Below are 13744 nucleotides of genomic sequence, written 5' to 3' on the forward strand. Positions count from 1 at the left end.
ATGCAAAAAAATGATTTATAATGAAGATGAGTCCTACAACTCTATCCAGAAACCAGGAAAAATGGTAAATAAAACTATCAATAAGTGTTCAAGTCAATACAATGACTACCCTACCAGTAAGGCAAAACTTGAGTGAAAATTAAAAGTGATCTTCTACTTTGTTGTCTGCACTAAAAAACTTTTTAAAGGATGACTTGTAACCACCAGTATCTGAAGGCACTACTAGTAAGAACACACGAGTAAATATTGGAGATAATTTTAATAAATTCATTACTTTATCTAAATAATATTAAAACAAGAGGTAGAGTCAGCTGACCATACTACTGTAAAAACGTTTTATTCCAAAACTAAAGATGGTGGAGATGAAATGTGGGCAGGACAAATATGTAACACTGATATAATAGTTATCAGAAATTAAGAGTACCAGAAAATTGTGGAAGCTTGATATCATCCTGTGAATAGTATGTCTCATACCTAATGAGATCTATGGAATACTTCTATTATACAAAGACTGTAATTTACTTTAGAATTCCAAATTCAGAAATTGGTGGTTGATATTACCACAGAAGTGACTTACTACTGCAGAAAGTTTCTTATAACAGGAGAATTTTACCAGTTTTAAAAAGTATATCACCCCCTTCCCCCATATTTAAGGATCTCTAGACTGACCGTTTGGTATTATCAGTAGAGCATTGTAATAAAGGAGGAAAAGTTAACAAAGTTAGGAGAAACAGGTGTGTCAATGAATTTAGGGGAACATCAATAACAAAAATCCAAAGTGCCTGGCAGTGTTCTAGCATACATAACTTGCCCAAGGTCATACACCTAATATGTTTTTAGTCATTTTCAAATCTAGACAATCTGACTTGTATCCAAGAGTCATACCTCTAATTTTACGGAGCTACAGATAATTTAAGGAGGGAAAACTGAAGACTGAAAACCTTCTTGTGACAATACAATTGAGATGAGGCAATGATTCATGCAGAATTTGCCTAAAACAAAGCCGGAAACCCTAGTGAGGCTGAACTGCACACGCACCATCATCTCCTGACTGCCCCAACAGAACAGTACTCAACTTTTGGCAATGAAAAGAATCAAAACATCACATACGAAGGAAGTAAATAAAAATTAGCATTGTAGCACAAAGGATTTATATGGCTCCATTTCGGGTAAAGGCCTGCAATGGCATTTTGTGAGGACGTTGTACCAGCAAGAAGAGATGAGACCAAGACAACAAATCTGCAGTATGTTAAACTGAGCCCAGATGCTTGAGTGATTGACGGGGTGTATTACATGGAAACCTCCTGTACTTCTCTCAGATTTTGGTTGCGTTTGGCACAGAACATAAATTACATGGTCACGTGCCAATATTGCTCTGATCATCTTATCATGCTGCTTAGAAGGAACTCAGGCTTGAAACGGCACAAGATCATTGACTGGTGCCTATCAGTCACCTGATGCTTAGATTGCTTATCTAGCTCTACAATCTACTGCCTAGGTCTCAGTTGGCCCAGAGGGGGGTAAATTGAAGAACAAAGGAGTCAATACAATTAGTAGGCATATCTGAAGAGCTGCTTAATTTTTCCATTATGTATATCTGAATTTTAGACGGGAATATACATACATATCCTGTGTTAAAGCAAATCCTATGATTTATAAGCATCTTGGGATTTTATTCAAGAATGCCAAGAATCTAATCTACTCTTCAGGTAATGAGTATTAGAAATACCATTTTAAATACATAACTACTGGCTTCTGCAGACTCTTATCTACTATAAAATGTTAAATCAGTAGTATGTTCAGTAACCATTATGTTCAATTCTATTTCTAGCAGTGGTAGTACAGTTTTCTTTCTGTGACTATGGGAACAAGGTTGGGCCTCCAAGACAGTGGAATATGTACTAAAAACCCATCCTTACTCTAGCACAAATAAACACAACTGCCAGAGGGCAAAAAGGAGTATTGAAACAGAGCTCCACATAATGGCAAGAACTTAAAAACTGGCTGCTGAAACCTCAGGAAACTCTACCCTACACATTTAAACAAATTCACTTTGTAAACCAGCATAAACGTGGATTTTTGTAGTTTCACATCGCTGTCCTTGTGAATTTTCTAATTCACAAAGTCTGAAAGATTTATGAAATAAGGACTCAGGATTATAAAGGAATTATAACATATACAAGAACAGACTTAACACAAATTTTCATGAAAAAATAAAGGTGATGGTAGTAATGAAACAAAGGTTGAGAATGAGTCAAGTACATCCCAAAGACGGTAACAAGCAATTATATAGTACAGGCAGGCAGAACTCCCGGAGAAGAAAAAGAAATCAATTTAACAAGGAGATTGGGAAAAGCAAGCACCAAGAAAGAGTTGTGAAATGCTGGCTTGAAATTTAGGGTAGGTAAAAATTCAGAGTAAAAATGGAACATAAGCTCATAAAGGAACACAGTTAATAAGACCCATTATCATCCATCTTTTAAAATACTTTTGTCCATTTGTGAAGTAACTGATGAAAAAAATGCTGGGAAATTGCTGTTATTTCCTGTATTTTGGGTGAGCTCACAATACATACCTCTAGCATACAGCCTCATGCTTTCCATATAAGTTGCAAGGTTTTCTGCTACCAAAGTAACTAGGGCATGATTGTGCTGAAGTTGATTGATTAAGTCATGGCGATAAAATACATGAGGACTTCGCTGAGTTTGACTGAAACGAGAAGAACTTAACAATATAATTAGGCAATTAAACTCTGTTGTAAGCAAAAGAGCTTAATACAATCTAAATTCTTAGCTCCTACTAGAAAAATTTAAAATGGTTTTCCTCATGATAGACTTATACTCTTAGCCATTTACTTTAATAATATCAAATAATTTTTAAAAAAGTCTCAAAAATCAGACATTTATTCCATTTTTCTTATTTACATGGAAACTATAATGTTCTCCAATCTCATAACATGGGCATCTACCTCAACGACTAATTTCTACTCCTATACTACAGTAGTACTAAAGCACTTGTTGAAGTTTACAGAATTACAGAACAGGAACATAATCCTTGCAAGACCAGTAGCACAAAGATTATGCTGTAATAGTGAAGAATTTGATCAAAGAAAATGCCTTCTGTAAAATTTTATTTATTAGCTATTCAAGGTACATTCTGGGACACTTGGTTTGTAGCTATATTTGCCCACAGGTATCACTAGAAAGACATCTAGTCCCTTTCCTACCTGTTCTGATACCTTCACTGAAACCAATAAACTCTCAGAGCCATTACTATTCTAGTGGAAATGAAGCTACTGTACCCTGAAAGAGTATGGAAACTGCTCTTTCTACAACAGACAAGTTAATTCATTTGAGAAAGGCAGAAAGGCATTATATACAGTGGCCCAAAAATAAAAATATGTCCCTCAAATAAATGTTACTGTTAATAAGATATACGTCTGGATTTCCTTCACTGTTTATCCCTACAGCTTTTCTAATTTCATATTTTTTCAAGCCTTTGGATAAAACTGAGACGAAGTTCAACCACTGAAACCAAAATATATATGGCCTTTTCTGTCTTAGGCATAATCTTAATAATCTGGGGCAAAGGATCTTTGGCAATCATCTAATTTTACACATAAGAAAAACACGTTTCTTTCAATTAGTAAATCTTTACAAGATGATATGACTGTTTAGACTCAAGGGTCATACTCAGGAATCCTGACCCCATTATTAAGTATTCTTGATACTATACCTAGCTCTCTCTCTGCACATTATTTTTAACTTTTCACATTATCTGTTCCAACTCTTAGAAAATACCAGGACAAATTATTCTAGTAACGAGAATTCAGCATGTAAGAGGATTATATTTGAAGACCACTATTTATAAATACATACATATCTACATACATACAACTACTTAACAGAAATTTAGCTATAATCAAAAAATATTTTAAACCGTATCTTATCATCTTTCATGAGTAATACAGAATATTGCTGAGTCTGACATTTATCACTTAATTGTGGCATACTTTCTCATCAATAAAATCAAGGATATAGATATGATACAGGAATCTTTTGTTCCAAATTAACCCTTCTCTTAGCCTATCAACTCCCCACATTCCTTTGAAAAATTTGTTTTTACCAAGTGACAATGCTATTTCTTTTCAACAAAATAAAAATATTGAAATTTTCTGTTAAAAGCCTTACCTCAAATTTTGAGGGGCTTCACCAAACAAACTACAAATTTCTCTAATTTGTTTCAGTGCAGGAATTACCCATTTGTCATTTGTACGAAGTTCTTCTATAAAACGATCTATCCACTGGATCTTCTGTGTGTCACGGTCCTTAAACAAACAATTTCAATGTTTTAGATGGGTCATACACAGGAAAACTCCAATGATAAAATAGGGCTTTTCTTATAAGATCATCATCACAAGCATGTAGTAATTGCAGATAAGAGTTTAACAGTGTTTAAAAGTAGTAAATACATTTTTATTTCACATTTACTACCAAAACTACAAAAAGTAAAACAGTACTATCCAATGTTTCAAAGAATTCTATTGAATAAAATTCAGCAATAACATATAACCCCAATTGTTATTCCAAATGGGATTGTTTTAGCATAGTGAAGGACACCGAAAATTTCTATTTTCCCAAGAAAATAATGGTATGGCAACTAAGTTAAAAAAAAGTTTCACCGAAAATCAATATAAGGACATATGGACATATACACAAAAAAGATAAAAGGAAAGCAGTTATAAAAGTATTATAAACTCAAAATTTTATTTCAAATGTATTTCACTTTTCCTATCTTATTTACTCCTTCCCCTAATCAAGAGTAATCAGAAATGTAGGTTTTTGCACCTAAGGAGTTTAAGTTTGGATTACTTTGTGTGTGTATGTCTCTGTTTAATGAAATAATTTAAATTGAAGCTTCTTATTAGTATTTGGTATACTAAGTGTTTAATGACCTATTACAAGAAAAGTATAGTAAAAAAAACCGAATGGCACCTGAATCACATACACCTACTTGATCTTATTAGCTCTCACCTAAATTTCAGTTCATGAGGGTAGCAAATTGTTTCAACAAGTGGAAAATTAGTTAATCAGCAATTTTCATTTTACCATAAAAGTTAACATAATACAAGTTAGAATCCAGGGAAGCTGTTGTGTGATTTGCTCACAGGAAAGACTCAGAATGTTTTACTATTCAGAAAATTCTATTAACTCTTCTTAATTTCCCTGTGATCAAAGAAACTCAAAATTCTCTTACCTCTAAAGTCCCTTTAATATCTTATGATCTATTTGAAACTGATTATTTCAGCCCCATGCATCTGACAATTGTACCACTATATAACCTGTTTTGTTTTGTTTTTTTAATACCGTCTTTCTCCCAAGGAAACTAAAATGCTTTTCAGATGATACACAAAATTTTGACATAGATACCTAACATGAGGAAGGCAGACTTACATGAAGAAAGTGAGCCAATTCTTTTTCAAAAATAACATCAAAAGATGTGGAACTATTCTGTATCTAAGCCATCCTGAGAATGAAGGCAAGTGTGAGAAAAAGTGAACAAAGGGGCACACCTTACCTGTGAGCAACTATAATCTAGTATTTTTATGTGGGCACTGAGAGCCAGGTCCATGATGTCTACAGGTACATCATCACTGTGGGCCAGATTCCACAGTAGGTTCAGCACTTTGTGTGCCATTACACCATCTTTATCATCTTCTGCAAGGCGACGTATCAGCTCAAGTAGCTTTTCACGCTGCTTTTTACTTGCATTTGTCCAACTGGCCTAGAAAAATAATTAAAAATGACATGAAAACACCACATTTACCCATCAGTGATTAAATTGTCACAGGATTAACTATATTCATGGGAAAAACATGCTGAGCACAGGATTATTCTAGTGATACCCGAGAGATAAGATAGGGCAGAATTAAACGTGAGGACAAAAAAAAAATCTCTATTTATAGAAATACCTAACATCGCGGTTTTTCAACCTTGGTACTGACATTTTAGGTTGGAGGAATCTTTGTTGTGGGGTTTTCCTCTGCACTGTTTAGCAGCATCCCTGGCCCCTACCCAGTAGAGGCTAGTAGCAACTCTTCCTCCCACCTGTGACAACCAAATTATGTCCACATCCTGCCAAATATCTCTGACAGTGGGGGTGAGGGGTACAGAACTGGCCTGCTGAAAACCACGTTCCATTTACCCATTCTACATAGCAATTTTCTTGTTTGCTATTACAAATAATTCTGCTATAAATGTTAAACGTGAATCCTGGTGTACATATGCATCAGTTCCTCTAGAGGATATATTGAGAAGTCAAACTGATGAGTCATGAGAATCCTACACTTTTCAAGAAATACCAATCTACTTCCAAGATGGTTGTAACAACTTATATTCCCACCAGCAGTCAGTATAACTGTTACTTTAAACAAGATACCTTTATCATCTAATGCCAGTTGTTAATGGAACACTCATCGTGAACACTGCTATTGCCTTAAGGTCGTTATGTTCTTAATCCACAAATTCACCAATCATATGATTTTCACAAACCCAATATTAACAACTGTAGAGAGACCACTACACAATATGGCCTTAACAAGTACATGATACTACCAATGCAGGTATCGCTATCGGGGCTCTTGGGCTACCTTATAAATTACATTTCCATTTGCCTGTGCACATCACCCCAGAATACCAAGCTATTGGTAATCCCTTGTTATTGACACTTTATTTTTTATTGCAACCAATCATCCTTCCCTGAAGTCCTACAGTGCACCTGAACCTATAATAAAAATTCAAACTGCTAGGGGAAAGAAATCCAAACTCACAACCTGAGTTTAAAAGATTCCGTATTGGGCGCCTGGGTGGCTCAGTTGGTTAAGCGACTGCCTTCGGCTCAGGTCATGATCCTGGAGTCCTGGGATCGAGTTGCGCATCAGGTTCCCTGCTCCGCGGGGAGTCAGCTTCTCCCTCTGACCCTCCCCCCTCTCATTCTCTCTCTCTCAAAAGTAAATTAAAAAAAAAAAAAAACACAGTAAACTTAAAAAAAAAGATTCCGTATTTATGAGGACTATTATTATAAAAATGAACATTAAGTTCTCACTGGAAAAAAAAATGACCATTTCCTTCACACGAGAAATTGTTCAATAATTTCTATTGAAGTAGTTATTGGCTAAGAGCAACTCACAGATCTAATAAGGTAATTTTATTAAAATGAAGTGGCACTACTTTACTATGCTATTACCTTAAAGCAATCAAAAAGATGATCAAGTTGTTCAGGAGAAAAATCCCACGCTAACTTTGCCAGTAGATCATGTACATTCTTCACAATGGCTTCATGCTTCCCTGCCTATTGAAAAACCAAAGATAACATAGCATATCAGAATTTGAACAGCAGATAAGTTGTGTATACACAACGGCTGGCAGCTATTAATTAAACTATTCCCACCAGCTTCATCTAAGTGTAAAACGTAAGAAAATTCTTAACATTTTAAAAATGCTTGAGAACTGGCCTCTAAAACCTGACAAATTAATTCCTTGATATACTGGTTAATGGTTACTTGGGAATTCATGTGAGCCTTTATTACAATTTACTGAATTTAACGTGCCAATTTTAACATTGCAAGTAGGAGAACAATAAGGCACACCAATGGTACTGTTCCAAAACTGGAACCTTAAGCACTCAAAGGGAAAATTTCTGAATGTTTTCTTGGTTTCTACAGACTCAAAACATGAAGCTTTGTAATCTAAAAACCCAACAATACTTCCCAAGTGATCCCAGTAGAAACTTGTCATTGAGGTAATCAAAGGAATCACCTAGTTTCTAGCTATGAAACCAAAAAAGTTACTTATTTTTCAGAAAAGCTCTAAGTCCTGGGGATTATTACAAGTCTTCACAAATAATCTAGTGTTTAACTCTACTGACATTAAAGTTTTTTCTAATTAAGTTTATGAAGAAACTAATGTAACGTGTAAATACTTGAGTCAAAAATTTGTAGTGAAAATTAAAAAGAAAAAACACCACCTACAATTGCTAACCTGTACCAAACATACAAGCAAATTATGAACATATTTAAAATATTATTAGTTATTTCGGGGCACCTAGGTGATGCAGTCAGTCAGGTGTCCGACTCGTGGTTTCTGCCCAGGTCATGAGGTTGAGCCCTGTGTCATGCTCTGCACTCAGGGCGGAGTCTGCTTAAGACTTTCTCCCCCTCTCCCTCTGTCTCTCCCCCTGCTCTAAAATAAATACATACATTTTTTTTATGGATCTTTAAAAATATGTATTATTGGCTATTTAAAAAAGATTCTTAACACGATTTCTGTAAATCATGAGCATTTAAACATACTAGAAGCCAAACAATGTAAGTGTTCGACCTGTTTCACAACTACTATGTTCCTTTAGTTTTTATTAGTATTTTTCTTTTAGAAACCAAATAGTCACCATATGAAATTTCTTACCTGTGCTGCCCAGATATTATCAAGATCTTGTAAAGTCAGAGCTTTTTCTTTGATGACAAAACGAAGAATCTTCTCTAGCTTTTCTACATACTGTGGTTGATGCAGACTATCTCGCAATACTATGGATAAGATATTGTTCTGCTGTATCCATTCCTAAACGTAATTCAAAAATTTGATTTAAAGAAGAAACTGAAACACAGAAGCTTTTTTAAAAATACGTATGAAATATCATTCACTTTAAACATTAGTACGAATTAAAAAATACAAAATAAATACAATAATGTGACAGGCTTAATGTGCTGTTTTAATTCACAACCATGGAAAAACCAAAATAATTTCATGGAACTTAATTTTGCATATACAGAAATGTTTCCATGACTCAGAAATAGTATACTTATTAAAAAGATTCTACTCCAGCATTTACACAGAAAAGTATTATTTAAGTGCAGCAAGCACCATGGTTTAGGTAGAGTGGGTACAAGACCCATTTTAACATTTTTGGTTTCCTTACAATGGTTGTGATTTTGATGAAAACATGCCCTTTTAATCTTTTGCTTTTATTATTTATATAATTATATTATTATAAAGTATTACTGCTTATCCAGTAGCACTTTACTCCTCCAAACAATCCTAATGAGGGATATATTATCCTATTATGGAAGAATAAACAGGCTCAGAAACGTTAGAAGTGGAACTGGAATTAAGGCTGCATGCTTCCCAAGTCTGTGTTTCTGTAACACTATGCTATGTTGCTGACTGGCATTTATTTAATATCTATACCAATAGAAGAAAACTCTAATTCATGATACAAAAAGGTAATAGCCCATACTGTGTAATTTTACAGTATTCAACTTAATGAGATTAAAAAAGTATCAAACCCCCAAATGTGCTGGAGAAGTACACTTCTCAGGTGGTAAAGGTCCATTTTTATTTCTAACCTGTTGCAAGTACGTTTATAAAATACAGGAATTATGTGGCAATGTCAAATTGCTACGAAAGTTTCTGAACACTTGATGACATTTTCTGTACTCCTCTAGCACTGGCAACAGTTCAAGGACCAGAAGCAGACCTCAGACCATACTCTGACAAGCACTGTGTTCAGAATTCCCACAAAGTAGACAAATCACATATACAAAATCAGATGTTTAACACCTGACCCCTAACACAGAGCCAATGTCTATGCATTTTTCACATACCTTTTATCACATCCTAATCACTGTCTCCCCTATTAAACTGAGGAGGGCATGAGGGCAAGGACAGTTCTTTTACAGATGTCTGCTCAGTACCGTCAGACACGATGCACTCAAGTTATTCGACCAATACTTTCAAAGTGGCATACTTATGTATTTTAAAAACTACAAAATAAAGAAGTATCTATGATAAAGGGTGCCTGGGTGGCTCAGCTGGTTAAGTCTCGGCTCAGGTCATGATCTCATGGATCATGGGATTGATCACCACGCCAGGCTCTACACTCATCGGAGAATCTCATTGGAGACTCTCTCTCCTTCTGCCCGTCCCCCAACTCGTGCACTAAAATAAATGAAATCTTAAAAAAAAATAGTATCTATGGTAAAGTTTCCTAAACATTCAACATTAGAATACTATGAATAGAAGTGCTTAAGTGAAGTTCTTAAAATAATAAAACATTAATTCACGTACATCTTATTCCAGTAATTGTATTTCTTATTTTAAAATCTGTAAGTGGCATCAGTCAAATGAACGATAGGCCACTTCATTCATCAAATATCAGATACTATCCAATCTATCCCGAAGATCACCTTTATCTACTCCATTTCAACCAATCCACCCAAACAAGCTAATAATTACTTCAGAATACCTACATTCAGCATTAAGTTTATCAAAGATGTGCGAAGCTACCTATATCACTACCAAATAAGCTATGCTATTACAAAAAGTTCCAAGGATTAAGAGTCATAAATCAGTCCCAACACCTCCCAGTTTCAAGGTTTTCTTTAAAATGTTATAACATTAAGTAAAGCCATTCTAATTTTTTGCCTTAGGCAGATTTTTATTCATGAAAGAACCAAAGGACTTACTGCCATTCGTTCAGCTGTAAGCCACTCTTCCTCCTCAGGGTTACCATGCCGATGAGTGTAGTAAGACACACTAGATATCACCTTATTAACCTCATTCAGTGCATTCATCTTTCCATTGAAAGATGAAATTTGCAGTAATCTAGAAGAGAAATTCAGTGTTAAATAGGATTCTAAATATTCACACAGTTTATTTCAAGAGGAAAATATCTTACCTAAGTATCATTTTTAACCTAAATATTTCTAAATTTTTTACAGTTTCTTCTTGTCCTGGAACCCTTGAAGCTAAATTCTTCAAAGATTTAATAATCATTGAAAGAGCATCATTTTTGGCTTCATTCTTTGCTTCTTTTTTCAACTCTTCATCAGTTAAGTTTTCTAAAAACTGTGGAACCATTTCTATTACTGGAAGAAAGTACTTTTTCACTGTATGAAGAGTGAGAAACTCATAGCATTGCCCAAATGGTCTGAAAGAAGACAAAAACAAACAAAAACTCTTGTAATACTCACTTTCTTACAATCAACTAGGACTGAACTCAGACTTATATTACTTTTTAAAAAAATCCAAGTTATCAGTTAAAGAGGAAACCATGCTTGAAAAAAGAATATTTTTATCACGGAATTAAGTAGCAATTCCTATAACGCACTGAAGATTCATTTAAAAACATAACTTACTTAATAAGGGCTGCAATTATTTGAACATTTAATGCTGATCCATTAATAAAACGATCATGCAAAATCTGGAACCCATTTAAAGTGCCGAACTTGTTGAGAAGATCCACCAGCCAACCCTGTAATACAGTTAATGAAAAAGGTTGACTTCCTGCTTTTAAGAAAGAAAAGCACCATCTGAAGTAATTTCTTCATTAAACAAACTAGAAACAGGAAACTCAAAAAAAGAAAATCATGTAAAACCATCTTTGAAATAAAATATTATGTATTATTCACAGTAATCTTGTCTGTGAGAAAAAGCATAAGCAGTACAGATTAGATCACGAAGGCACAGTTGGTTGGTTGGTTCTACCAATAGAGCTGGTGAACAGGGATTAGAAGCCATGTTTCTATTTCAGAGATCCCACTGTAGGAGAATATCTTATTATCTGAAAGTTATTTTTTAAAAATTTAGGAGGATTTAAAAAAAACCTCTTTAAAAAATAAGAAAAAGATATGTGATAACCTAAGATAATGTTTGAATTCATTTTTTTATTGTAGTTGTAAATAATTAAAAATTTCCTATAAATACAATAATCTTAAAGCCTGAAAGTAAACTATTAATTAAAGCCAATGGTATTGGCTGGTATTGTATCTGTTGCTCTGGACTAGAACATGCTGGTTGATGCTTTTGCTGGCTCCCGTGAATGCCCCAATTCTCAGCTTAGAGGTAACCACGATGCAGTAACTATGGACTGTCTTTCAAACCCTTCCCTAAGGAACAGCAGTAATTCACAGTACAATGAAATTGGGATAGGCAATAGTTTGTGGAGTTAAAAGCATGCTTACGTGTAAAAACTTAAATTAAGAGGTTACATACGGATCTAAGAATCAAATCTATCTAAAAATTTATGTACCCAAGATGAACCTTTATACCTAGGTTTCTTCTAAAAAGTACGTTTTAGAGTCCACTGAGGGAAAACCAATAGGGGAAAGGGGAATTTCGCTACTAAGTCTTAAGCAAAAATAATTTCTACAGCTACTCAAGAACAAAAACAAAAAAAACATGTCCAGGACAAAGGGAAAATGGAAGTATAAGGTAACTGCTTTCAAAGAGACAGTATGTAAGCTAAAGGTAGTTTTGATAGGATTTTATGTCTGAATCAATTAAATTCTCCACTAAATTAACAACACTTTTCTATGTAAGCTCATTATAGTATTTTCCTACCTTTTTATTTGGTCTTAAAAAGCTAATTTGAAACAATTAAAAATCTGAGCATTTTAATTCACCAGTCCCTATGGCATTCAGCAAGTCTGCATTTCAATTTCTCAAGTAAATGGAATGAGACTAATAGTCTGATATACTCAATAGTTATGTATAATATGTATATATAAAATAGTATATGTGCACAAAGTAAAAAAAAAAAAATCAGTCTAAAACTAATCTTCCTTTATGTTTTCAGCTAAAATGTATCTTTAAGCAATCAAGAACACTGTAATTAGTAAAACTCAAGAAGAGCTAGGCGTCAAAGAAAGATATAAAAAGATCTTCAACCAGAAGCCATTTTAAAACAAATTGTTCCCTGTGAATCTCAAGATTATCACCAACTTATAGAGCAAAAATCAGAAAGATAAATACAGGTATATTTTGGAGACTGTCACTGTTTAGATAGTAATTTGATTTACCAAACCAAAAATAAGCATGAAGTGGCAACAATATTAATCTTGGGAAATATCAGAAAATCCCAGCTCTCAGTTTAACACATTTTGAAGATTTCCACTTTTAATAGAATAAACCTAAAGTTTTATGTATAAATTCAAATTTTCCTGGCTGGGTTTTCCTTTTTATAAGGCCCACAATATTAAAAAGTCTCCCTAAAGGGACACCTGGGTGGCTCAGTTGGTTTAAGCATCTGCCTTCAGCTCAGGTCACAATGCCGGAGTCCCGGGATTGAGTCCTGGGTTGGGCTCTCTGCTCAGTGGGTAGTCTGCTTGTCCCTGTCCCTCCACCCCTCCCCCTGGTTGTACTCACTCTCTCTTTCAAATAAATATCATAAAAAAAATAGAATAGAAAAATAAAGTCTCCCTAAATTATAAAATTTAAAAACTATGTATTAATATTTATTAAAAGATGAACAATTTAAGGATAGATTTTGTTTTGTATACTATTTATGCCAATATAGAAAATTTACATTTGACAACTTTTACAGTGATGTGTATCATATATATTTCATTGACATTCATAAAGTTTTACTATTTTGTTTTCATTTATAATTTCTATAATTTTACTTTTATGACACATTATTAGACATTTGTATGATATACTTGATCCTGAAGTCAAAACATTAGACTGTCCACAGTGATCATGGCCTTGGGTCAAAGTCACCTCCTATTCTACTCTCATTTTTGAGGAAAATTATGGCCTGTTTCATCTAACCCATTTTATGACTATTTCCCAAAGGGCTGAGCACAAGATAATGGGAACTAACTACATGGAGAAAGCTAAAGAGAACAACAAAACAAACAAACAAAAAAACACAGTCTAAAACAATTTTGTCAATTATACTTCAGTAAAGC

The 13744-nt window shown here is 34.1% G+C and overlaps 1 protein-coding gene across 6 annotated transcripts in view; it reads right to left on the reverse strand.

Annotated features, from left to right (window-relative positions):
• USP9X (ubiquitin specific peptidase 9 X-linked) overlaps window positions 1-13744 on the reverse strand; it is a 157007-nt gene that overhangs the window by 74204 nt on the left and 69059 nt on the right. For 4 of the 6 annotated variants that reach the window (XM_025857855.2, XM_025857853.2, XM_073901918.1 and 1 more), the window contains exons 7-14: window positions 11192-11307; window positions 10732-10983; window positions 10520-10658; window positions 8463-8615; window positions 7246-7350; window positions 5578-5784; window positions 4191-4327; window positions 2576-2724 (exon numbers count right to left, since the gene is read on the reverse strand). In XM_025857855.2, the coding sequence (XP_025713640.1) occupies window positions 2576-2724; window positions 4191-4327; window positions 5578-5784; window positions 7246-7350; window positions 8463-8615; window positions 10520-10658; window positions 10732-10983; window positions 11192-11307 (1258 nt within the window). The remainder of the gene's footprint in view (window positions 1-2575; window positions 2725-4190; window positions 4328-5577; window positions 5785-7245; window positions 7351-8462; window positions 8616-10519; window positions 10659-10731; window positions 10984-11191; window positions 11308-13744) is intronic. The other 2 variants (XM_025857856.2, XM_025857858.2) reach the window with 1 other exon arrangement.

This window comes from Callorhinus ursinus, unplaced genomic scaffold (assembly GCF_003265705.2).
Source record: "Callorhinus ursinus isolate GAN/ISIS: 27379988/994484 unplaced genomic scaffold, GSC_fseal_2.0 scaffold16, whole genome shotgun sequence".
In the NCBI taxonomy this organism is placed as follows: domain Eukaryota; kingdom Metazoa; phylum Chordata; class Mammalia; order Carnivora; family Otariidae; genus Callorhinus; species Callorhinus ursinus.